The sequence below is a fragment of the Syngnathus typhle genome, linkage group LG9 (assembly GCF_033458585.1).
Source record: "Syngnathus typhle isolate RoL2023-S1 ecotype Sweden linkage group LG9, RoL_Styp_1.0, whole genome shotgun sequence".
In the NCBI taxonomy this organism is placed as follows: Eukaryota; Metazoa; Chordata; class Actinopteri; order Syngnathiformes; family Syngnathidae; genus Syngnathus; species Syngnathus typhle.
Genome location: NC_083746.1, coordinates 10,291,615 through 10,316,139, shown reverse-complemented (window position 1 = coordinate 10,316,139; position 24,525 = coordinate 10,291,615). Strand labels below are relative to the sequence as shown.

Below are 24,525 nucleotides of genomic sequence, written 5' to 3'. Positions count from 1 at the left end.
TCAAATAATTGTAGCGTGTTTTTAATGAAAAAAAAAGTACTTCCTAAAAAACATACACCAGTAACCTAATTACCGTTTTTTTCCATGTATAATGCGCAAAATTTAACTAATTTATTGTCCTAAAATCTGGAGTGCGCATTATACATGGGTACAATTATTATTATTATTATTATTATTATTTTGAGCTATATAAAGAGCGAGAGTTCAGTTCTCTACCTAAATGCGTATTACAGGGAATATTTTATTTCACAACACTTTGCCTTATTCCTTTCTTCTCTGCTGTTCACTTCAAACACGCTCCATACCACACAATGCTCTCGTATCAGACGCTTGCTCGATCACCTGCTCGTTTGCTGTCACAATGTACCCTACACAAATCCGAAACATTTCTTCGCTATCGAGTTTGCTAGCGCATGCGCAGTGATACTGACCGGCAGAATAACAACCGGTTGTTCCCAAAGATGATCTTTTTTCTGAAATAATTTTACGTTTACGGACTTAAGTAGGAGTCAAAATTTGGGTGCGTATTATACATGGGCACAGGCTTTTTTCCAGCATCGACATGCCATTTTTAGGGTGCGTATTATACATGGGGGCGCATTATACATGGAAAAAAACGGTAAATATAATCTTTAAAAAAAAGTATTTGTCAAGTCAAGTCATTTTTATTTATATAGCCCTTCATTTATATATTCCTGAGTCACCAAACTGGCCTGTTAGAAAAAGAGAAACTGTAGATGTGGGTGTCTCGCCTCTCTGGTTGCATTCACATGCCCTGCTTGCACTCTGGCTACTTTAATCACGAAGCTACAAAGCCGTTTAATATACAAAGATCCCTTTTAAAAGATGTACCCTGGCCCATCAACCTGGCGGCTGCCCTCCTTATTTTTTTTAGCGGTGAAGAATGCGTTTGGAACGACGGGACGGCTGAAAACAAATACAGCGTAATTACTCAAGCGAGCTTGTATTACAAAATTGCACCCTGGTATGCGGCCATCATAGCTGCCCTTATCAGATAAGTCTAAAGATAATACACATGGGATTTTTTTTTCTCCACATCTTACAGAGCTTCCCGTTCATTATGACCCCGCTGCACAGGAGCCAGTGGCCATCATTTAATTACTGTATCAACCTCGCAGATATTTCAAGCGATAACTTGTATGCGGCATGACTATTTAATCCACAGTCGGTGACGCGTGACTCCGAAAGACTTTACATTAACGATAAGACTTTGCCAGACAGGTGCTACAGCGTGATTCTCTATCCTGACTCGACAAAGCTACAATGGAATCTACATGCTCATAGTGCAGAACTTAGCATACAATTACGGTGTCAAAATGGATTGTAAGTGAGAGTGAAACGCCGAAAGCAAGTTAAGTAGTGCTGAATCATTGACGCCGCTACCTTATTCTGAATGGTGTCAGTCCAGAAGATCGTACGGCGCTCAAAATGAAAGTCCACTCCCGCTGCGACTCCTCTGTTCTGCGATTGTACCAAAGTGCGAAGACTGTTGCCATGGATGTTACCTATTAGTAGGTCTCTGCCATTGGAAAACACCAAGGAAGGGACTCCGGCTGCAAAAACAGAACAACAGAACCATAATTGGGTCATTAAAGAAAAGGATCTGGTGTGCAAGGAGCGGAGACTTTACAGAATGCGACATGTTATTTTAGAAAGGTGAAGTGCTTTTCAACACAAAAGCAAAAGCCAAAGAGGTCAACCTCTGGAGTACACAAAGCAAAAGAGTCTTTACTGAAACAACAATGTACATGCAACAATGCACCAGGGAAGGAGTACATGCGCTCAGCAAAGCAGCCCGCGGGGGTCGTCGACAGGCAAAGGGGGGTATGCTAATGGACATTGTTTTGACGGTGCATTCAGAGATTTCAAGAGCTCACTGTGTGGAAGACGGAGAGGAAACTTACACGAGGTGTCGGCTCGACAGTGTCTGTGCTGTTCCAGGATGTAGCCCTCTCTGCAGCTGCAGCGATGAGAACCAACGCGGTCCTCGCAGAGCTGGTCGCACGCGCCCCACATTGAGCAGTCGTCAAAGTCTTAAATCGAAAGAAAGAAATATGATGCAAGGGCAGTTGCACTAATACATGAACGAAAGATGTACCTATACACGAGCGACTGTCATTGCTGCTGACGGTGTAGCCGGAAGGACAGGAACAAGTTCCTCCATCCGGAGAAGGATGACAGCGATGCTCACAACTCAGAGAAGAACATCTCCAGACACCTAGCAAATATGAGCAACCTTTACATTTTGAAAATATTTGGAGTGTAGCTTTTTCTTGTAAACTAGTCAGTGTGGAGAAGAAGTGAATCTTTCTGGTTGTGCACATTCTCACACACCATAGAGTGGTCCGGTCACCGAGTTAAAATGCCGACTCAGGTTTGTTTTGAAATGACAAGAGGGGCTGACATAGGCATGCTTGAACAAGGACACACATGACTGGGTGATAACAGACAGACAGACGGACAGATTGCATTGGTACTAACTGCAGTTGCGTCCAGCAGTGGTGTTGCTTTCGTCCTCTCCTTCAGAACAGTGAGGCGTCCCGTCACATAGCTGATTCATGGAGATGCACACACCAGTAGATGGACATGGCCACTCTCCTGGGTAACACTCGTGCACTGCATTTTCTATTAAATAAAAAAAAAATATTTGTTAATACAACCATGGTAAGAAAAACAAACGTCGTTGTGGTGGTGACATCATTGTCAGTTGTAAGGACTGTCACTTTAAATCACTGGAGGGAACTCTGAGAGGGTCCCGGGGGGCTTCTGCAGCCCATCCTCTAAAAACACACACTCTTCACAGCCATGTGGATAAATTCTAAAGGCCTCTGGTGGAATTGGGGGATGGTGGTGGTGGTGTGGTGGGGGGGCACAAAGAGCCATTTGAATGACACACTTGGAGGAGCACAGGAAAAGCAGCTTGGTAGTTGCCTCAAACTTTAGATGCAATCTTTCGCTTCACATGGGAAGACACCTTTTAGAAGATTCATTCATCAAACCGAGGCTACAGTTTTATTAGTTTAGTGAACTTTCGTTAGGACTTGCAGACACAGGAGAGTAAAAAAAGCAATGCCTGCATCAACTTAATATTTGCTTTCCTGGAGGCATCATTTGCATGTTTCTTAATACTTTTGTCTATATGGTGTATATGATAACTGGTGTACAGTCATACCGCAGCCTTTTTCATCTGCATTGTCTTCACAATCATCTTCTCCATCGCAAAGCCACACTTGATGAATACAGCGACCGCTGGGGCAGGTAAAGTAATTGCCCCTGCATGAAGGATATGCTGAAAATGAATAAATAGCGGTCAAAAACAGATCAAGAATTCTAACTGCTGTTGGTGATAAAGTTAGAAAATAGGGGCTTTATTTTTATGACCTGGTTTGGGAAAGTAGAAGGGGCGTCTTACTGCAATTGAGTTCGTCACTTCGATCCCCGCAGTCGTCGTCGTGGTCGCAGATGTAACGTTGAGGAATGCACATCCCGTTATGACATGGATACAGGCCTCCACTGCAGTGCTGTGCTGAAGAAAGAAAAAAAATGTAGTTTAGTGTAACTCGCCCGTCACACTTTTAAGGCTTTGCCATCAAGGTCCAAAACGGACTTACTGCAATTTGCCTCATCCGAGCCATCTCGACAGTCAAGTATGTGATCGCATCTTTGCGTCCGGTTGTAGCAGGCACCATTAGCACATCGAAGCTCTGTGCACTCTGGGTAATCTGCCAGATTAGATCATCATTTGAACAACATAATGCACACGTCAACCTGACAGCAAGTGAAAAGCTTGGCGCAACGGCATTTGCAGCCCACATTCTTGCAATTGTGAGATTCATAGTGATTCGAGTGCACCGTGCCAGCCGGGACAATAGCGGCATAGCGGTTCAACTTCAGCTTGACTAATCCACCGAGGAATCCGCAATCAAACTCTGACAAGAAGCATATTGTGGCTCGTTCTGTCCGTTAGCGAGCCTCTTAATCTGAACAAATTGATTAAAAATGCCATAGGAGGGTGGTGTTAAAATATGCTTACCGCAGTTTCTCTCATCAGAGCCGTCGGTGCAGTCAGATAGGTGGTCGCATCGGTACTCGGTCGGAACGCACGGCCCGTTGCTACAGCTGAACTGTCCACTGGAGCAGGTTCTCCCAGCTGAGGACAGATCGGAGACATTTAGTACATGCAAATAACAAAATATGAGATGCCTGACAATGACAGGGTGGACATCTTTGGCTAATGTTAGCATTTAGCAAGCACATTGTGGACTTTGTGCCTTTGGTGAAATCAAAACTAGTGAAACTTACGACAGTTTAGTCTCTCGTCCGACCCATCTTCACAGTCCTCTTCATCATCGCACATCCACACACCGGGGATACACTCGCCGTCACTCAAACACTGGAAGTGACTGTCATCGCAAGTTATCTGAGCTGTAAGACAGAGATGAACACATTTTGGATGGCTAATTACAAAACAAAAATAATATATACTCTGACATTAAGATATCAGTTTGCACTCAGCAAGGGAGTAATTAAAACAAAGCAGTTCAATTGTCAAGGTTGAGTCGGTTTATAAATGACTCACGACATTCTTGTTCATCAGAGTCATCCGTGCAGTCTGAAGTCCCATCGCAGTGCCAATCCCATGGAATGCATCGGCCCGTCCCGCAGCGGAACTGCCCCAGTTCACATCCTACATACACATTACACTTATAAAAACGATGTCAGAATATTTATCATTATCAATTATGTTTGAATAATCATGACGCATAAAACTAATTTCAATTAACATGATCCGTATGAGACGAAGTATTCTTCTTGGAATTTGTTTGCGATGTCACACTATTTGACACAAAGTGAAAATAACGCAGTAATAACGAGAAAGTGGCACAGTGATTAAACAGGTGAGTTGCTTAAGAGGATAATGTTGAGGGGAAAGAGGCTGTGAAGAGTGACATTTTGGGGGGAATTTTTTTTGGAATGATCTAGTTTATGTCGAAAAGGGAAGCGCAACGTCCAAATGCTAACTAATTAGTCTATAAGTAATGGAAAAAGGAGTGTGATGAAACGTGCTGTTAGCGGCGTTGATGAGTGGTGGAGACAAGCGTGCCATCCACCCCCCCACCCCCTTTCCCAGGATGTTACGCAATCCTCTTCAGCGCTCATACAAGCTCTCCTTTTGATGTTTCCGATGAGTGGCATCTGTGGAGATAAGGTACCACGACACTGCCTTCTCTGGCATCTGCCAGTGGGAGGGGATTGATTCAAGCAACATAGCTGAGTGTCAGAACACTCCATCACAACTATCTGAACAGGAATGCGCATTTCCATCGATGTTGACTTGATTTATGACACACATTGTCCTTGTATTTTGATTATTACTGAGGAGAATTGGTGAATGGTGTCAGAGGAAATTGATCTCAGACAATCAACAAAACAAAAAAGTCCATGAAGCAGCTTCGGATGAGTTTGGTGGGGAAGGAACGGACAGCCTTGACCTCAAGCCCATTAGGAATGAACTTGACCTTTTGTCCCGTGTCTTTCTTGACTGCATAATTTTGGGCTGGGTTGTCAGCTGTCATCAAGTGGTCAATAACGTAGCATATAATAAAAAAAAAGTTTTGGGTTCCCCTAACCTGTGTGTGTGTATATATTTCTCAAAATTAGTTACAAAAATGGTAGTCAAGTTTCCTGCAACTTATGTATAATTTTTTTAATGATTGATTATCATGTATTACTGTTTTGTTTTTTTCGCAATCTATAGCAGCCCGCCACTTTGACAAAATACTTTTATGGATTATACTATAATAAAAAATAAATCCACTCACTCAGGTTTTGTCTTCAAGATCCAACACTACACGTTTTAGAACTTAATGAGTGTTTTTTTTTTTGCGTGTAATTCAGTGTTTTCCTTTCCCTTTTGTCCGGCCTTGTCTTTTCTTATTGCAACTTAAACCCACAGCGGGAGACGACACTGCGGCAAAAATGCCCCACTATTCTAAGAGAAGAACATTAGAGGAATTTTCATTCCAATGAAGCCCCTCCCCAAACCCCTCTGTGGAATCACAATGGCACAAAAGAAGCGCCGCTAGGGATGTAAACTCATAAGTGGAAGTGTCACCCTGATGGAGAGAAGAGGCTAGTATGTGTGTGTGTTTGAATATATGGAAAAACCGCACCTGACCCCTGAAACATCTTTTACGGCGTGGTTAAGCTTTGGCCAACCGTGCTTGTTTTGGCGCAGGCCTCGGCACCCACTGAGTTGCAAAGAAAACGTCCGCTGGCTTGCATGAAACGCCGGAGCTGTCCACCCTGTCGGAGCAAAGTGCCGCGGCCCGTTTCATATGGAAATGCACGCAGCAGAATGCAGTCAATTGCCAAACAAGTGACTTTGGCGCTTAGTGCTCCAAACAAAACAGTGAAAGGCCTGACTGCTTTTGGCACCGGCGAGGGGATCCCTGAATGGAACGTGGACCGACAGCCTTCATTTAGTTGGAACTGAAAAATCCTCAACATTTTTTTAGAGGGGTTGGAGGGAGTGTATGCAAATTTTGATGAGAAATGAAGTGATCACAAGACAGCTGCATTGTCGGAAACTTATCAGGCATTAATAAAAAAAAACATTTGTGACAACGCCTGTTTTGTAAAGCAATGTTACGGCTGTACAGAGATTTAGGCTCCTTAGGTTTAACATGCACGCGCCGTCCAAGTTTGAACATAACAAAAGGTGTTTTTCATACAATACAATACAACCGCCTCCCACCATGACCTCATTACAACAAACTATTTACACTCATGTGAAATAGTAACTCTTCGGCCACCCAAATCACATGTGAATGATGTTGTATCAAATCAAAACTTGTCGTAATTATGTTTGCGCTTTTGAAACGGATATGTTGTAATAAGTGCAGGTGTAGCTAACACTAGTCAGACAAACATGCTGATAAAGTCACACGAATCATCATTTAAACCTCAAATGTCAGCAAAATCCAGGACATTATTCATTCTTTTACTGTCAACGCATCGTCATTTCGACCATTAAGCATTTATTTTTGTCTGTCACATAACCACTGAGGTGAAATCATGCGGTTTATTCCAGGGCGTATCCAAGCTGAGGCTCGGCAAGCTTTTACCAAGGTAGAAATGGTTCCATTCTACAGCAGCTGCAGTGTAATTAGTAGCCACATTCACACTAAGAAGCTTACATCCTAAGGGTTGAGCAAAAAGAAAGCAGATTACAATTTGAGAAGCAGGATCTAGCTGGGCTACAAACACAAGAGACAAACGCAAATCTATTAAGTGGAGCATTCCCGATGTCCCGGTCGGCCTTGTCGCAAAAATCACTTCGGTTCCTCGACTTAAAGTTCGCGGCGTGCGGCTCAAAGTCCGCCTCGCCGAAATGAACTTTTTTAACCGGTACCTCTTAGTACTTACAGATTGTAAGTCACATGCTCAGTTCTGTTACCTAGCAACAGTAAAGCTCAGGCAAAAGTTCCTTCAGGAGAACTTCCATTCTGACTGAGGGGGGCTTTGTGCTCAACCTTTTAAGTAATAACACACTGAGTGGTAAACTTCATTTTACTCTTTGCAGGTCAACATTTCCTCACTTGAGAATCGCCTTCCATCATTCTCAAGTTGTGTTTTTATCATTCTCATTCATCAAGAGACTGTCTGGAATTGGTTGCATCTTTGCAATCAGATAAGCCTCGTAGACTGAAACAACTTCAGCAACAAGTGATATCAATGCATTATAAATCAAGAAGCAACAAGACATACCTTGTGATTGGCAGAACCAGCAGAATAAGAGGAGAAAGAGTTGGAGTGGCACCGCTCTCCACATTCTGGCTGGTGCGTCCAGCTCCGCTCTGTAGATGGAGGAGCTGCAGGAACTGGAGGGGGGGGCGGTCTGGGATGCTCTTGGCTCTCCTCGAACCAGGCTCCTTGGCCCACGACTTGATCAAAAGGGGCGTGCACAAAGTGCAGGACAGCCGCTCCCCCAACCCTGTGGATAAATCCCTCAAGGCGGGCTGTGGAATCTGCATAATGATATGCAGCTCCCATGACTACTAACCTTACATCACTGCTTTTATGCACTTTAGTCCTGTGGAGAGATTAAAGACTTCACTCAATTGACTGCACAAGATATTAAACAGTGATTACATGAGGAGTAGTAAAAAGATGGACATTACTATGTTGTACAAAATATAAATCTGGATTAACCCTCACAGTAGTATATAATTATCATGGGCATTAATAAAGTTCTTCTAATGGAAGTTCTGTCGTCATCATGTGTTTTTCTTGCCAGACGGGCTATTGTTTGTAAATTGATAGTTGGAGGACGCCACGTAGCGGCCGTTATGTGATACTACATGCCACCTGTTGCCATGACGTGGTTTCCAATGGCAACCAAACAACACAAACTTGGACATAGGGGAAGGTTTATTAGCGTGTTTTTCTGTGTCCTTTTCTTTGGGACCTTGTTTAAGTTGTCCCACAATGCATTGCGTTGTGATTTTTTTTTTTTAATTCATAACATTTCCTAGCTTGACACTAACATCATAGTATGTGCTGAAATATACACACATATACACACAAATGACGACGTATGACTCTAGCTCTTATAGCGTAACAATGAAATGAAAAACTGCCAAAAGAAAAAAAAATAATTGCTTCTCTCAGGGAACTATCTGAAGGTTGTAATTATTGTAACATAATTCAGTTTGCCCGGATAAATGTTTCTGGTAGAATTGGTGATTCAAATTGATGACATGCCTTTAAAAAAAAAAAAGAATAAAAAAAAATTACGACACGCTCGCGAGCTGGTGACGTCATGAAGTCCGTAGCGGGTCCTCGTGCTCTCGGAAGTGTTGAGTACGCAAGTACACAAGCCTTTTTTTTTTTTTTAAGTCCATTGTCTAACGAGCATAAAAGAGGCAACTCGCAACTAGGATACTCATTTAAAAAAAACTAGAAAAACGAGTCTAATAAAAACAATATTAGTGAATATACTTCAAAAAGACATCAAGAAGTCGGAGGGCCTTTTCTCAATATGTCGTCTCATCGAAAAAAGTCTGAAAACCTGAGAAAGAAACTGACCAAGTCTGAGGATACCCTGCTACTTAACGGATTGTCACTCAACAATTCCGTAAGCAACAATACTAGAACTTTTAATTTATTACTTACCTTTGACTGGTTTATGTTCATATCAGTGTATGTAGGTTAGAATTAATTTAGGTCCTTCTGCTATTATTAGAAGCCTACGTCACTAAGTGACGTGTTGTCTCTGTTAAGTCAATAAAGTTGGAAAAATCAGTAATAACGTTAATTTGTTATTGCTGAATTTGTTATTAAAGAATGTTTAACTTATACATATAACGAGATTTCTTCTCCACCAACGTAGTGGCGCCCTCTTGTGAAAGTGTAAACTAGGTTTAAAAAAAAGATGTATTTTTTTTTAGCATTTTACAATCTGAAAATATTTGTATGATTTAGCAAGCACATATTATATTGTATATTCAATGTATGATTATATATAGCTTTATTTTTGGCACTTTCATCAGTACTTGTACATGACCAGAACCTTAATTAGGTCCACGTGTATAATGTAATACCAACCTTTTTTTAAATTATTACTATTATTATTTTTTAACATTACAAAGCTTTCATTGCACAACAAGCAAAAATGTCACAAAAACTATGTGAACCAAAGTAATAAATAAGTCTCCATATACTGAGTGTCAAATATGGTCAAGTTTAACAGTAATGAAAACGAAATATTTTCTTTGTAAAGATAATAAATGGCGCAAACAATGTGGTCGGCAAGTGTCATTAATGCTTACCTCTATAACATTCAGTTTTCCTGTTTGTTTGTTTTCTCACAGCACCTGGACATCAATCCAAAGACTTTAGAGAAATGCATGGACCTCTCCTGCTCCGATTTAGAGGAGACATTGCTGTTGCAATCAAGAATAAAAGAACAAGCCCATTTGATTTGTGTACTAAAAGAGAAGTCAGATGAGCTGTTCAAACAATGCAAAACCCTCCAGCAGGTCAAGGCCCAGCTGGAGAAACAACTTGACAGCTGTCAGAAAGACGTTATACAAAAGCACCAAAGAGCGGAGCTGGTGGAAAAAAGATTTCTGGATTTAGATGCCAACAGCCAAGCGATTATTGCGTTCATGGAGGAGTACAAACGGCAGAATGTGCAGCTGAAGCAGGAAAACAAGCAGCTGCAGGCGGAAAACGACAGGCTTTTCTCACAAAAGTTACACGATAAAGAGGTTATCATTCAAAATCTAACAAAGAAAATCAAAGCATTGACAGAGGAGTTCACCACTAAGGAGACTGCTTATCAGTAAGATGTTTTTTTTCTTTTATCGAGATTAACTCATTCACTGCCATTCGTGACTATAGACGTCAAATTTCCTTTGGGCTGGCACTGAATGAGTTAACAGCAAAAAATTAATACAGTGGTGTCTTGATGTACGAATTGAATTTGTTCCATGACCACACAAATGAAATTCCCTTTGTTTCATGTTGAGATTTTCTTTATTATCTACCACGATAGCTCATTTCAAGGCACCACTGTAGTTGTACGATTAACACATTTTGATCGAAAGGGAGAAAATATCCCAATGTGTCTCATCATATTTGAAACAATCAAGAGAGCGTCAAGAGATGGCGTCGTCCTACCTCGAACAACTGAGCAAAGCCCAGCAGCAGCAGGAGGTCACAGAAGAAATGTTGAAAGGTCAACAACTCAGTCCCATATATCTGCACATGACGTACCAAGGCACTCTGGAACTTTTGTCTTTTTCCCCATCAGCTGTAAAACTGAAACTTCAAACCATCGAGGAGGAGCACGCGTTGAAGGAAGCTACACTGAATAAAAGCATCTTAAGTCTCACCAAAGAGAAGGAAAAAGTGCTGCGTACTTCTGTGGAACAAGAGAACATCTTACAGGTATGTGAAAAATGGCGTTCGTCATCAAAATGTAACATTTATGTCATTACAGAAGAAGCTAAAAGAACTCCAGCTTCTTGAGCTGCACTCTAAAGAACTGAAGAAAGCCCAATTAAAAGCAGAGGAACGGTAAACTAAATAGTTGCTCATTTTGTCCGCTGTGTTGTGAAAACGTAGCGCTAAAATAACGCCGCCATGTCTCCTTGAATTCAGGTTTAAACAGCAAGCACATGCAGTTAACGCAGATAAAAGAGTCAGATCGCTCAAGTCGGCCCTAGAAGAAGCCAGGACCAAGTACGAGATGCTTCAAAAGGTTTGTTTTGAAGATAAAAAGACTCACATCCCATCATCAATGTTCATATTGGTATTTTACAGGATTTCGAGGCATTCAAAGAACACAGCAACAGTCTCCTCACTAAGGAAAGAGAGCTCAACAAGATACTGAGACACTTGAGGAGCTAAACCATTCGAAACAATCAGGGCACCCAAAACAAAGACCCAAAGAAAGAGTATTGCTGTATGACAACGTCACCTTTACTCTCATGCCAAGCTTTTCGGAACAATACAAACCACAAGATACTCAGCGTGACAGGTCAGAAGTTCCTCAAATAGAAATAAGACTGTACAAATCAGAGAGACTTCTAACCCACGCTCATTTAAGAGTGTTCCTCTGCCAGTTTCTCTGCCTTTTGGACCACTTCTTCGATGGGACCCACCATGTAGAACGCCTGTTCGGGCAAGGCGTCGTATTCCCCTGAACAACAGTTAGAAAAGGAAAGTTTTAATCGGTTTAGTCCATTGTGGGAACAAATTCCTGTGCGGCACTACCTGCTAGAATGCTCTGGAATCCTTTGATTGTCTCCTTGAGAGGCACCAGCTTTCCCATGTGGCCAGTGAAGACCTCAGCTACCTGGAAAGGCTGCGACAGGAAACGCTGGATCTTGCGAGCACGAGCGACGGTCAGCTTGTCTTCCTCGGACAGTTCGTCCATGCCCAGAATAGCGATGATGTCTTGTAGTGACTTGTAGTCCTGGAAAAAAGGAGACCTCATTAGACCTTGTTTTTGTTCATCATTAAAATAAAAAATGATGCAAGTCTTGCCTGGAGAATCTTTTGTACGCTTCGAGCGACGTCGTAATGCTCATAGCCTACGATGTTGGGGTCCATGATGCGGGAGGTGGAATCCAGGGGGTCCACGGCAGGGTAAATGCCCAGCTCGGCAATGGCGCGGGACAGCACGGTTGTGGCGTCCAAATGGGCGAATGTTGTGGCGGGGGCGGGGTCAGTCAAGTCGTCGGCAGGCACGTAAATGGCCTGCAATGCGAGCTATGTTTTAGTTCGAGTCTGGGAAACGGCCGCATCCATTCCCATTCGGCCGACTTACTTGAACCGAGGTGATGGAACCTTTCTTGGTGGTTGTGATTCGTTCCTGCATGGTACCCATATCGGTGGCCAAGGTTGGTTGGTATCCCACGGCAGAGGGGATACGACCCAACAAGGCAGACACCTGGAAAAATTATTTTCATCTTGAAAATCCATCCAGAAGTGGAACATCCGTGAATATTGGGTTTCGTACCTCTGATCCAGCCTGAGTAAACCTAAAGATGTTGTCGATAAAAAGAAGCACATCCTGTCCCTCTTGATCGCGGAAATATTCCGCCACTGTCAACCCGGTAAGAGCGACCCTGGCACGGGCGCCCGGAGGCTCGTTCATCTGACCGTACACCAGCGCAACCTGAAAACATAAACAATAGCCGGTAAAATAATAGACTCAAACAAGTTAAATGGGCGTCACCTTTGACGTGGTGTCCTTCAGGTTAATGACGCCAGACTCAATCATTTCGTTGTATAAATCGTTGCCTTCACGGGTGCGCTCTCCGACTCCGGCGAACACCGAGTAGCCACCGTGAGCCTTGGCCACGTTGTTAATCAACTCCATGATCAAGACAGTCTTACCTACGCCAGCGCCGCCAAACAGACCTGACACACAACAAGTATGATAGTTAGAAGACGTTTGCTTGCGTAAACACGGTCTTGGCTACTGACCAATTTTTCCACCCTTGGCGTAGGGTGCAAGGAGATCGACCACTTTGATGCCGGTGACTAAAATCTCTTGCTCCACACTCATGTCAGTGAACTCGGGGGCTTCAGCGTGGATAGGAGCGGTTCTGAAAGATAGTTGGGGTTATTTTTATACTCGCTGTTTTTGCTATTTTAAAAACTTCTATTCATAGAAGTCGAGTGGGAAGTCATATGACAAATGGCATTACGACACACAATGTACACGTGAGGTTATTCTCGTCCACTTGGGGACGCCATATCTCTGACTGTCTACAGCTTTAAAAGGCGGAGCTTAGTGACAGGTGAGTGACATGGGTGTCGAATGTGGGTGGAGTTAACTAGCTAAGCTTTTAGCCAGTCTGCAAATGGAGTGGTTCGGCGTGAGTTGCGGCCATCAGTATGGCAATGTGCTTTGTCGCAAAACAAATAGGTCAACTCGATTTTAAAAGCTATTTTGCTTGATGTAGAAAAAATTCAAAAACGTGGCAGGAGAAAACTTACTGTTTGGTGCTAATAGGACCACGTTCATCAATAGGTTCTCCAATGACATTCATGATCCTGCCCAAAGTCTCAGGCCCTACAGGGATTCTGATTGGGGCGCCGGTATCAAGAACCTTCTGCCCACGGATCAGACCCTCTGTGCCATCCATGGCGATTGTCCTGACTGTGTTTTCACCTGGAGAAAACCACAAAAGTAGACCGATTCAAAATACCATTTGCGGCTTCGCTGCTGCTCCTCAGGTATCAAATTCAAGTCACTGACCGAGATGCTGTGCAACCTCAAGCACCAGCCTGCTGTCACGGCCCATCACCTCCAGTGCATTGAGGATGGGGGGCAGGCCTTCGTCAAACTGGACATCCACGACAGCACCGATCACGGCCGTGATGCGTCCATTGCCGAGAGCTGCTTGAGCAGCGGGACTTGCATAGCCCCTGCCTGCAATAACACGTTAAAACAAAGTTGAACTCGATTAGCAAGTACACAAGTACACTTACTGGTCAGTCAAGGAAGTTCAAAGACTCGAAAGAAAGTTGTATTCAAAAATGATGATCTTGCATTATTTGATAACAAAAGGTCACAGAGGTGGACATGGCAACACAGTCAGAATAAAAAGAAATAAAACGCCCAACTTTTAACTGTCCCATATATCTCACCCAAATTGAGGCTCGCATTTCTACCGCCGAATGTCTTCAGTGAGTTGACACCGGGCTTGAAAGCCTGCAAAACCCCGTTGCAGCAACGTCCGACGGTACCCAGCATGGTTAATATGGCTGAAGGTGAAGCCGCTCAGAGGACAGCTTCAGACAGTAGTATCAGCTGCTGAGCGGACTGGACAGTCCTGCGCCTGCGCAGTGTGTTGTCTGCCGCTGGAGGGCGGTATAAGCACATCCTGAGACGTTTATCAATGACGTCACATTCGATAAGCGAAGAAATTAGCATTATTAGCTCAAACTACATACTAAACACAAAGCTACTCGTAATAAGAATAACACAGTCAGCAAAACTATACAAAAACACAATGGAAAAGTACGCAAATATCTTCCGAGCAGGTGTTGTGGGGGTACAGTATAGTAAAGGTACATTAAATAAGGTTGGCAAATTTTTAACATTATACTCATGATGTGCTCCTTTTCCAAAGTGACCTTTAGAGTTCAGACTCAAACCCCAAGTAACTTAAATGTCTAGGAAACACTGTAATAAATAGTGTAATAATTCAAATGCTCAAAACCATGGGGTTTTGTTATTTTTGCACTACCAAGAAATACTGTCCTAGGTCGTATAAATGATGAATGGCCAATTATCATAGACCAACAGGGTGGATTTTGCCAACCTATCATTCAGAGAAACATTCTTTTCTGTCACAAGGTCTCCTCTAATTACTTCTTGCCTGCAGCTTTGCAATACAAAGCCTTCTCACCTGGAAAAAGTGGACAGAAAACTCATCGAATCCATCGCCCAAAGTGTCCGACTACGAGGGACACCTGAAGCTCGGCTCTATCAGTGATGGTCATCGGTCGAGGTCGGAAGGTGAAAAGAAAGCCTGTGGCTACATGTTGTTTTCTTTGGGAAAACTAAACAACTTTTGTTTTTTAGTACACTACTGAATTCTATGAACTTTTTTCATGCAATACATTTAAGTGAGAAAACCTGCAAATTTCAAACATGTCTAGAATTCCAACTTGAAACCTCGTCATGGTTGGAAATGTATTCCTGCCTTTTTGAGCCCTGAGGCAAGAGAGTCTGCTTGAGCAAGAATCCATTCAATTGCTTGGGTGGTTCTTCCCTATAAAAGAGGTGTGCCTATACTCAGGTTCTCTGACTCTGCTTCCAAGAAGGACGACACCGCTGTCGCTGCTGATGGACGGTAAATGAGATAGCCGGTCCGTTTCATCCAACGTGGTCCGTTTCCTGGTCCTGCAGGTCCAAACAGCTTACGGAAATACTACAACCTCTCAAAGTAGGTTGACCAGTCAATGATGCTTGCTCTCTATTTACATGCATTTAGTTGTTCATTCTTTTATTTTTCGTTGAAACAAAGATGCTCCTCTCGTGGGAATCAATGCTGTTGACCACGGCACTGACTTGTGTCTGGGCTCAAGATCTACATGATAACAGAAGAACCAAATCACGCACAAAAACACTGGATGCAAATATTTATGATGGGCAAGGTAAAACAAAATATTTTCTCCTCAATGTACTTACTCAATTGAACTCAAAACTCTCCTTCTGTCTGGTTACTTTTTGTCATTTGTGGAATTCCATTTAACATAAACCTGAGTGGAAATGATTTGAAGAGACACCTTTTGCATTTCTTCCTGCAGCTATCCTAGATGAGGACTGTAGCTTGGAGCTCAGTTTTTTGTTGGACAGCTCCGAGAGCGCCAAAGACAACCACAATCAGGAGAAGCAGTTTGCGATGAATTTGGTGGATCGACTCCAAGGCCTGAAATTGCAGACGGGTCGAAGCTTGAGTCTGAGAGTGGCCCTGCTCCAGTACAGTAGTACAGTCATCACAGAGCAACGATTTAGCGACTGGAGGGGCACGGAGAACTTCAAGAACCGCATCGCTCCCATCGTTTACATCGGCCACGGCACCTACACCACGTACGCCATCACCAACATGACCAAGCTCTACCGTGAGGAGTCCAGCCTGGGCAGCATTAAAGTCGCCGTGCTCCTCACTGATGGCTCCTCCCACCCGAGGAACCCGGATATTTTCTCCGCTGTCGCTGAGGCCAAGAACCAGGGGGTCAAGTTCTTCACTCTGGGCATCACCAGAACCGCCAACGAGCCGTCCAATGTGGCACAGCTCCGCCTCCTCGCCAGTTCTCCCGCGTCCCACTTCCTCCACAATTTGCAAGACAGAGACGTAGTTGAAAAAGTGGCGACAAACATTGTGAGTAAAGGCACTTATTTATTATATAATTTATTTGATATCTATAATTAATATTTAATATTTTAATTTAATATTTTAATTTAATATTTTAAATTAATATTTAATAATAATAGTTTTATTATATACTATATTATATTCTTATTAAGTTTATTTAAGTTGACTGATGGAAAACTAATGACATTTTAAGGTTCTTTTTTTAAATAATCAATAATAATAATATATATATTTTTTAAAATAAACATAAATAAGAATGTAATTTAAATTGTTTGCTTTTATTTGCAGACTGACCTTGCTGATGAAGGAGTAAGCGTTGCTTCTTTTGTACACTTACAAATTGAAATTGAAATCAATATTAAACTGATTGAAAATAACACAATGTATCCCTTCTCTTTTTTTCAGTGCCCACTGGCTCCAAAATGTGCCTGTGAAAAAGGCGAGAGAGGCCCCAGCGGGCCTGCGGTGAGTAGAAACGACTTTTCAAGTGTCAGACATCAACATACCCTCAAGGCGATTTTTGCTTTCCACAAATTTTTGGCATGAGTAGCAATTGCTCAGGCGTAAACAATCATTTTAAATGTTTGATTTTTTTCTGGCTTGAAGGCATTTTACAAAAGCACCTTACACTTCATCAGACACATCTTTTTTTCCTTTGTGCATTTTCACGCCGGATTTTCTCAACTCTGCGCTCGCACGCCAACCTGGAGATGGTTATCCAAACTTCCATTCAAGCTAGCTAGCAAATAATGATGCTATGCTGACAGACATTTGCATGTCCATCAACCAGGTGCTTTCTCCATCAGAGATTCTTGACATTCTTCCGCTCAGACACGGCTGCTCTCATAATTGCTCTTATTGGCTTAATGGTCACAAAGCAGCAATGTCTGGAGGATAGCAACTGACACGCATCCAGGTGCGTTTCAACGCTATGACCTCTAACCCCGGAGGGCGAGACCACACTTGCCCTATTTATTGCTCCAGACGTCATCTAGAAGCAATGTGTCATGCTCAAGTGCTAAGCAAGCTGAGAAATCGGGAAAAAAAATTATTCTGTTTCCTTCTTTAGGGCAAGAAAGGTCGTCCAGGAGAAGAGGGAGCCCCCGGGCTGAAAGGCCAAAAGGTGTGCACCTGTTGGCCCGCATGGCTTGACCCTCTGTCAAACTTTAAAAAAAAAAAGATGTTTATACCTTTATCACATTCCAAAGGTTGCACACCTAAGATCTATTTTTCAGTGTCAAACGAGTTCACTTTCTCAAGAATGGGAATTTGGACAGACTATTATTTGTTTTGATGACTCAGCATGTTGGTGACATTACAGGGTGAAGCAGGAACAAGTGGCACACCGGGCCGGGATGGTACAGAGGTAACTTTGAATTCAATCCTGAACATTAAAACGCTATGTTATACGCTCTAATGGCTAATAATCAAATATATTTGCAGGGGAAATCAGGAGACAAAGGAGAGCAGGTAAGAATAGAGGGCAGATCATTTTGTAAAACAAAAATGGAGTCCACATGATGAGCATGAGTTTGGTCATCCATACACAGGGTGAACGGGGAGAGTGCGGCACTCCAGGAATCAAAGGAGACAGGGTTGGACAACATGTACAATTCATCATCATATTTATTATCATTTCCCATAATTTACTTTTTATTGTTATGTGATCTGCTGCAGGGTCCAGAGGGACCGGTTGGTGCAAGAGGACCTAGAGGACTGGAGGTCAATAAATAGAAGGAGTGAAATATTTACGCCAATAGAGAATAAAACTCATGACATGCAATTGTATTATTAGACTTATCTGATCAGCAAAGAAGAAGAATTCATTTAAAATGTAAACAAGGAAATGTAATCAATTACTGTAAAAGTAGGTCAAGATTGTATATTAAATTATATCTGCTGATTTTAAGCCTGCTCTTCAAAAATGTGGACTTTCCTATTTGTGTCCAGGGACAACCAGGACCACATGGAGACATTGGACCAGAGGGCCCACAGGGAAAGCAGGTTCGCATATATATACGTGTATTTTTTTTTTTAGACGTCATTTTTCTAATAGTGAAAGAACAAAAGGAAAGAAGGGCATTTTATCTTTTTATCCACTAACAGACCTTTTGATCTTCTGTGTCAAGGTTACATATGTGCTAAGACACCAACTTGACTGAAACTGACAGATTGAGTTCAAAACATGTCCTGACTTGTGAGGATAACCTACATTTTCCATGACAGGGGGAACGTGGACCACCTGGCCCTCCGGGTATTCAGGGAGAAACTGGCATTGGGATACCTGGACCAAAAGTATGTCGTGAACTCTTTTCTTCACCTATTTCTTTTCTGCGATTATATTTCCGAGTGTGTACTGTTTTTTGGTTGTTTTTTTTAGGGTGACATGGGATTCCAGGGGCGCCCAGGTCCTCCTGGTCTTACAGGCGTTGGTGCACATGGTTCACCAGTGAGTTTTGACTTTGTGTAAATCACTGTGACAACAAATTTTTAGACTCTGAGCAATACTTTTTTTTTGCAGGGACCTCAAGGGCCACAAGGTGTTCAAGGGGAAAAAGGACCCACGGGTGAGGGCCTTCCTGGACCCAAGGTACAATATTATTCACAACTGTGTATGAGTGTATGACTTTCACAAAATTTCCAGCCTTCGTCGCAAGACAGCACATGCATCATTTGAGAGGAGATTATTGTTGTGGAAATAAAGGATGACATTTATTTGTTAAAGGTAACACGAGTGAAATCACACTGGAAATGTCCTCAAGCGAGTACACATCTGTTTGAGCAAAGCCAGACTTCCCAAGTTGTGTGTTATTGCTTTAACTCAGTGCTTCTCAATTATTTTCTGTTACGCCCCCCCCTAGCAAGAAGAAAACTATTCGCGCCCCCCCTCCCCACCGTGACTATCCTAACTTGTCTTGTAAGTCGTAAAATGTTGCACTGTCGCAAACGTGACAGAAGTAACAATGAGAGCGCCACTGCCCCCTGCTGTAGTAAACGCGCAATTACACTTTATTCTAGTACTGCCAAAAAAAAAGCCTGTTCCCCAGGGTCACACGCGCCCCCCCAGGAATAGCACCGCGCCCCCCAAGGGGGGCGCGCCCCACTATTTGAGAAGCACTGCTTTAACTCTTTTGCTGAACTGGCAGTTCTCTAAAAATCCCCCCCCCCCCCCACACACACACACACACACACAAATGCATTTTATTACACAAGTTGAGGCTGCTTATTCGATACGTCGGCATCAGAAAAACCCCACTTTGTCATTTTGACACTGGTATGAAAGGAAAAATAAAGACTAACTTCCATTCCTTTCAGGTGGAATCATCTGAATGAAATGGGCAACAAGAGCCAACACGCTCCTCTTTTTAACAGTCTCAGTGGAGAACAATACAAACTTGGCTGAGATCCAATCAAAATCAAGCCGGTCTGATGTAACGTGGCTTGATTCTGCTCCGTAGGGAGATCGAGGGCTTCCGGGACCGAGGGGATCGAGAGGACAACAGGGCGTGGGGATGAAAGGAGAACGGGTAAATTAAGATTACGATTGTATCATAAAGCAAGAAATAGTATTTTGCATAGCTTGGATCTTGGGGCCACCATCTTGGAATTTTGAACGGTTCTTCCTCCATTTTATGAAGTTGATGGTTGTCTTCCAGGGTGAACTGGGGCCTGCAGGTCCTCCAGGGCTCACTGGGCTGACAGGAGTTGGCATACAGGGAGAAAAGGTCAGTTAACCAATTTATATTCGTGCACTTAGCAGTTACTGAAAGTAATCTTGATTACTATTCAGGGAGTTGAGGGTCCAAGAGGTCCACCAGGAGTTAGAGGACTTCCAGGAGAGGGTTTGCCTGGACCTAAGGTTTGCGGAAAATGTTCTCAAAATGCTTGAATATCTCATTCATCGAAAAATTTTAGCGTTTTTGAGGACCAATCTTCTGGTTTTTTCTTAAGGGGGATCAAGGTTTACCTGGAGAGCAGGGATCACCTGGAGAGAGAGGTATCGGTGAATCTGGTGCAAAGGTGAGATAACTCCATCTTTAAAATCTTTTTGCTAATGATTGAACGACAATCATCATCATCTTGGGATTGTCATAGGGAGAACCTGGATCTGCTGGTTTAGGTGGCTTACCGGGTCTTCCAGGAGAGGATGGGGCTCCAGGACAGAAGGTACAGAAAATTGCACTGACCCTGCTGAAAAAGGCTTTGTATCTAAATGACTTTTTCCCCTCTTAGGGGGAACCTGGGTTACCAGGTTCAAGAGGTTCTGACGGACCTCCAGGAATTGGCACTCCAGGAGAGAAGGTTTGTATTTTGGTTTTGGCGTTAAATCCCAGTCCCACTTTCTGTGTGGTTCTGGTTTAAAGGGGGACCAGGGTCTTAGGGGCATTCGGGGGTTACATGGACCTCCAGGGATCTCAGGACCCTCCGGTCCAAAGGTAGGACTCAAAGAATCATTGACCTACAATAAATGCTCACTATGGTGAAGTTTCCTTCGCAATAACGAGGTCACGTTCTTTACTACGTAACCATTTGCTAGGGTGAACGCGGGTTACCGGGACACCAGGGCATTCCGGGGCCGCCAGGACGATCCATAACAGGTCCAAAGGTGAATGACTCATTATTTATTGATCAGGACTTGTTCTTACTTAGACTAATGAACACTAAGGCTTCAATTATTTTGTCTCCAGGGAGATTTAGGTCCCACTGGTCCGCCTGGACCGATTGGGGAAACAGGCGTTGGACTTCCAGGTCCAAAGGTAAACAAAATGCGACTGCAAAAACTTGTTTGTTTGGCAAAAGGAACACATCAGCCTTATGGTACTGATCATCTCAACTGGGTTTTCTTCCATCAGGGTGATCGAGGGAATACCGGTCCACACGGTCCACATGGTCCAAAAGGCGAAGGCAGTCCAGGACCACTGGTTTGTGAAACCATCGACCAAGATGTTAACACTTGTAGCCTGCCTTTGACATTGCTTACAAGTAGACATGTTTCTTCTCAAGGGGCCACCAGGACTTCCAGGTTTACCAGGGGAACCGGGACCAGAAGGAATAGGCATTCCTGGACCTAAGGTTTCACTTGTTCCCCATTTGACATGGTTTCATGTATGTTTAAATGATTACTTTAAATCTGTTTGGTCATGTCATGCCTTTTTCAGGGAGACCTTGGCTTTAGAGGACTACCAGGCTTGCCCGGCCCTCCCGGAGAAGGAATACAAGGACCTCCAGTGAGATTAGCACAAAGATCGTTATACTCACAATTTCTTTGCCAACTGCTATTTCGGATCCGGATAAAAATAGGAAACTGAATGAGTGATTGTGATTTTTCAAAATGTGTTCCAAGGGTAATGTTGGAAGAGCGGGTCCTCCTGGTCCAAATGGACCACCAGGAGAGGGTATTCAAGGACCAAAGGTAAACATTAACAGTAGTTCATATCGTCATGATTGATTACTCACTGAAGGTTTATCTAATCATCTAACTTAAGGGGGATCCAGGATCCCAAGGTTTAACTGGACCAAGAGGGCCCAGAGGTGATGGTTTTCCTGGAGCCAAAGTAAGCGTTTTTATTTCTTTTGAGATGCTATCATCTACGCTATCGGACTAGCTGGTTTCTGATTCAATACCCTTTGTTGATACAGGGTGACCGTGGGTCTCAGGGTGAGAGAGGAATGAAAGGTGCAAAGGGAGGTTTGGGAGATCCAGGACTGCCCGGTGAAGCAGTATGTGAAGATATACTACACATTATAACCACAAAATGAATGTCAATAATTATTTGTAATATATTGAAGTTGTGACGTTTCATCGGATAACAGGGAAAACCGGGAACAAAAGGAGACGCAGGACTGACAGTATGTTCATTTTAATGCATTCCCAATTGTTTCAAGGTTTTGTTTTAATGCAGTTTTGTTTTTCAGAGAGAGGACATTATTAAGCTCATTAAAGAAATATGTGGTGAGTGTCAATCAAATTCCTATTGGAAATCAGCTGAAATTCCAGAGTGGCCAAATGTTGCATATTATAAATGTCTGGGCCCCGGAGACTAACAACAAGGACAACACAAAGTGATCGCTTGTATTTTGCCGTTATCAGGATGCGGCGTCAAGTGCAAAGAAAGGCCGATGGAACTCGTCTTTGTGATCGACAGCTCCGAGAGCGTCGGCCCTGACAACTTTGAAATCATCAAAGATTTCGTCACCAGGCTGGTGGACCGAACTACAGTGGGACGCAACGCCACGAGAATCGGCCTTGTCCTCTACAGCCTGGACGTCCATCTGGAGTTCAACTTGGTCCGCTACACGAACAAACAGGATGTGAAGCAGGCAATCCGAAGGATGCCTTACATGGGCGAGGGCACCTACACCGGCACCGCCATCCGAAAGGCCACTCAGGAGGCTTTCTACAGCGCCAGGCCCGGCGTCAGGAAGGTCGCCATCGTCATCACCGATGGTCAGACGGACAAGCGAGAGCCCGTTAAACTTGATATCGCCGTGCGAGAGGCCCATGCCGCAAATATCGAAATGTACGCTCTGGGTATCGTCAATTCTTCGGATCTGACGCAGACGGAGTTTCTGAGAGAACTCAACCTCATTGCCTCCGATCCTGATAGTGAACACATGTACCTTATTGATGACTTCAACACTCTGCCAGGTGATACACAGTGGTGGTGCCAAAGCGCTACATTTGTCCACTTGAAACTCCTCAGCTAACTTCAATGTCTTGGCATCAATAAAATGTTTTTTTCATCTATTATTTTCTGCTTCCAGCTCTGGAGTCCAAAGTCATCAGCCAGTTCTGTGAAGATGAAAACGGTGCCCTCATCTACAATCGCATCGCAAACGGGCACTGGAACGGCAACAACGGAGTCGGTATCAATGGAAATAATGGCTACGGACAGCTTACTGATGGATTCGGCAATGGCTATAGGAAAACTGAGAATAAAGTGATTGGGAATGGTCACCAGGAGGAGATCACAAATGTGAGGCGTCCCAACAACCGTGGCCGTGGAGATACTTTCACACTACCCATCAGTTCTGACCCACTTCCTATTCAGGTCATTCTCCAAAATTGTTTGGCTTTGTAAATTCTGAAGTAAATACAAGTTCTTTTTTTTCCATCACTCAGGTGGAGGAAGACGACGAAGATGGTGAAGATTTAGACTTGAGGGCTCATGTGAGAGCCAGCAGCAGCGTTGTTGTCGTGAACAAAACTGGATCTTTGTCACATGTGAAAGAAAGCACGGTCTCCAATGAAGCATCATCTTCATCATCCTCCACTGCAGGATCTGTATCCTCAAACTCTAATCAGTTGCATCGTGTGGTGAGTCCAGTCCTGCCTGAAGGTGAGTACTGCATGCAATTAATCTTGCTTGACTTATTATGCTTTTTTTTTTTTTTTTTTTACCACAAGAAGTGTTTTTTTTTCTTCATCTTTCAGAGGTTGCGCTTCGCGATCCCCGCTGTAGCCTCAACTTGGACCAAGGCACCTGCAGAGCGTACAAGATCCGCTGGTATTATGACAAACAGGCCAATTCATGCGCACAGTTCTGGTATGGAGGCTGTCCTGGAAATGACAATCGATTTGATACCAAAGAGGAATGCAGGAAGACTTGTGTTATATTGAAGACAGGTATTTAAGATTTTGACAATAATTATGTACATTGGCTTAATGTTTTGTGATCCTCAACTAATTGTCATATTATCAGCTTGACCTTATCCAAGATCTATTGGATGTCTTTTTTTTTTTAACATATCTGAGCCATGTGCTTTACTTTGAAATCTATGCTGCTGGACAAATTATTTCAATGTCTGGTGTCAGGTTGTAATTGGCAGCTGCCAAACAGGGACACTTATTTTTAAGTTACGTGTGCAGAAGTCTACTGAAGTTGTCATCGAGTGAGAAGTGTTGTCGCGGTTCTTATTATTGTCTTCATAATCCCTCCAAAAATGGTGTCACCGGTTGGGCTGTGTGTTACTGTTTCAATTAATGTCTTTATTTGTGTGTTTATTAATAAAATAATAAAACTGATGTTTGTTTGTTTGTTTGCTTGTTTGTTTGTATATCTGTTTGTTTGTTTGTTTGTTTGTTTGTTTGTTT

At 43.1% G+C, this 24,525-nt stretch overlaps 4 protein-coding genes across 6 annotated transcripts in view; 2 read left to right on the top strand and 2 right to left on the bottom strand.

The window, feature by feature from the left end:
- Window positions 1–7,909, bottom strand: part of lrp2a (low density lipoprotein receptor-related protein 2a) — a 30,827-nt gene extending 22,918 nt beyond the window's left edge. Inside the window, exons 1-11 of the mRNA XM_061286463.1 lie at window positions 7,792–7,909; window positions 4,601–4,708; window positions 4,324–4,446; window positions 4,055–4,171; window positions 3,633–3,743; window positions 3,434–3,547; window positions 3,194–3,310; window positions 2,503–2,646; window positions 2,120–2,239; window positions 1,926–2,054; window positions 1,405–1,574 (exon numbers count right to left, since the gene is read on the bottom strand). Of these exons, the coding sequence (XP_061142447.1) occupies window positions 1,405–1,574; window positions 1,926–2,054; window positions 2,120–2,239; window positions 2,503–2,646; window positions 3,194–3,310; window positions 3,434–3,547; window positions 3,633–3,743; window positions 4,055–4,171; window positions 4,324–4,446; window positions 4,601–4,708; window positions 7,792–7,855 (1,317 nt within the window). The 5' untranslated portion in view covers window positions 7,856–7,909. The remainder of the gene's footprint in view (window positions 1–1,404; window positions 1,575–1,925; window positions 2,055–2,119; window positions 2,240–2,502; window positions 2,647–3,193; window positions 3,311–3,433; window positions 3,548–3,632; window positions 3,744–4,054; window positions 4,172–4,323; window positions 4,447–4,600; window positions 4,709–7,791) is intronic.
- Window positions 7,910–8,911: 1,002 nt separating this feature from the next.
- Window positions 8,912–12,075, top strand: zgc:172182 (coiled-coil domain-containing protein 89). Of its 3 annotated transcripts, none has more exons than XM_061287732.1 (6): window positions 8,912–9,160; window positions 9,897–10,369; window positions 10,680–10,765; window positions 10,841–10,977; window positions 11,030–11,106; window positions 11,191–12,075. In XM_061287732.1, exons 1-6 carry the CDS (start codon window positions 9,065–9,067, stop codon window positions 11,420–11,422), a joined length of 1,101 nt encoding a protein of 366 aa, XP_061143716.1. In that variant the 5' UTR covers window positions 8,912–9,064; the 3' UTR covers window positions 11,423–12,075. The 3 variants fall into 3 exon arrangements, with proteins under 3 accessions (XP_061143716.1, XP_061143715.1, XP_061143714.1); XM_061287731.1 differs by having other exon boundaries at window positions 10,680–10,977; window positions 11,191–11,290; window positions 11,353–12,075; XM_061287730.1 differs by having other exon boundaries at window positions 10,680–10,977.
- On the bottom strand, window positions 11,490–14,375 carry LOC133160136 (ATP synthase subunit beta, mitochondrial-like). Its single transcript, XM_061287729.1, has 10 exons — window positions 14,194–14,375; window positions 13,802–13,975; window positions 13,540–13,714; window positions 13,024–13,145; window positions 12,773–12,957; window positions 12,554–12,712; window positions 12,362–12,484; window positions 12,079–12,291; window positions 11,806–12,007; window positions 11,490–11,731 (listed from the first exon to the last, which is right to left on the bottom strand). The coding sequence occupies exons 1-10, from the start codon at window positions 14,297–14,299 to the stop codon at window positions 11,634–11,636; spliced, it is 1,557 nt and encodes a 518-aa protein (XP_061143713.1). The 5' UTR covers window positions 14,300–14,375; the 3' UTR covers window positions 11,490–11,633.
- A 961-nt stretch (window positions 14,376–15,336) lies between these two features.
- Window positions 15,337–24,456, top strand: col28a2a (collagen, type XXVIII, alpha 2a). The gene is made up of 35 exons (XM_061287582.1): window positions 15,337–15,497; window positions 15,579–15,708; window positions 15,862–16,436; window positions 16,719–16,739; window positions 16,836–16,895; window positions 17,500–17,553; window positions 17,752–17,796; window positions 17,874–17,900; window positions 17,981–18,025; window positions 18,108–18,152; window positions 18,381–18,434; window positions 18,657–18,725; window positions 18,811–18,879; window positions 18,952–19,020; window positions 19,889–19,957; window positions 20,087–20,155; window positions 20,221–20,289; window positions 20,382–20,450; window positions 20,526–20,597; window positions 20,664–20,732; window positions 20,795–20,866; window positions 20,968–21,036; window positions 21,119–21,187; window positions 21,284–21,352; window positions 21,435–21,503; window positions 21,590–21,658; window positions 21,775–21,843; window positions 21,917–21,985; window positions 22,071–22,151; window positions 22,245–22,280; window positions 22,347–22,383; window positions 22,522–23,079; window positions 23,196–23,482; window positions 23,554–23,770; window positions 23,866–24,456. The coding sequence occupies exons 2-35, from the start codon at window positions 15,579–15,581 to the stop codon at window positions 24,063–24,065; spliced, it is 3,651 nt and encodes a 1,216-aa protein (XP_061143566.1). The 5' UTR covers window positions 15,337–15,497; the 3' UTR covers window positions 24,066–24,456.
- The last annotated feature ends 69 nt before the right edge of the window (window positions 24,457–24,525 follow it).

What these genes read in the sequence shown, in the direction of transcription:
- LOC133160136 (XM_061287729.1), bottom strand. Translation starts at nt 14,299, where the DNA reads ATGCTGGGTACCGTCGGACGTTGCTGCAACGGGGTTTTGCAGGCTTTC. An exon ending in TGAGGTTGCACAGCATCTCG is followed by an intron (nt 13,715 to 13,801) that starts GTCAGTGACTTG and finishes GGTTTTCTCCAG; the next exon opens with GTGAAAACACAGTCAGGACA. An exon ending in CGCCAAGGGTGGAAAAATTG is followed by an intron (nt 12,958 to 13,023) that starts GTCAGTAGCCAA and finishes GTTGTGTGTCAG; the next exon opens with GTCTGTTTGGCGGCGCTGGC.
- col28a2a (XM_061287582.1), top strand. Translation starts at nt 15,579, where the DNA reads ATGCTCCTCTCGTGGGAATCAATGCTGTTGACCACGGCACTGACTTGT. An exon ending in TGACTTCAACACTCTGCCAG is followed by an intron (nt 23,080 to 23,195) that starts GTGATACACAGT and finishes TTCTGCTTCCAG; the next exon opens with CTCTGGAGTCCAAAGTCATC. An exon ending in CTGACCCACTTCCTATTCAG is followed by an intron (nt 23,483 to 23,553) that starts GTCATTCTCCAA and finishes TCCATCACTCAG; the next exon opens with GTGGAGGAAGACGACGAAGA.
- zgc:172182 (XM_061287730.1), top strand. Translation starts at nt 9,065, where the DNA reads ATGTCGTCTCATCGAAAAAAGTCTGAAAACCTGAGAAAGAAACTGACC. An exon ending in GATTGTCACTCAACAATTCC is followed by an intron (nt 9,161 to 9,896) that starts GTAAGCAACAAT and finishes GTTTTCTCACAG; the next exon opens with CACCTGGACATCAATCCAAA. An exon ending in AACAAGAGAACATCTTACAG is followed by an intron (nt 10,978 to 11,029) that starts GTATGTGAAAAA and finishes ATGTCATTACAG; the next exon opens with AAGAAGCTAAAAGAACTCCA.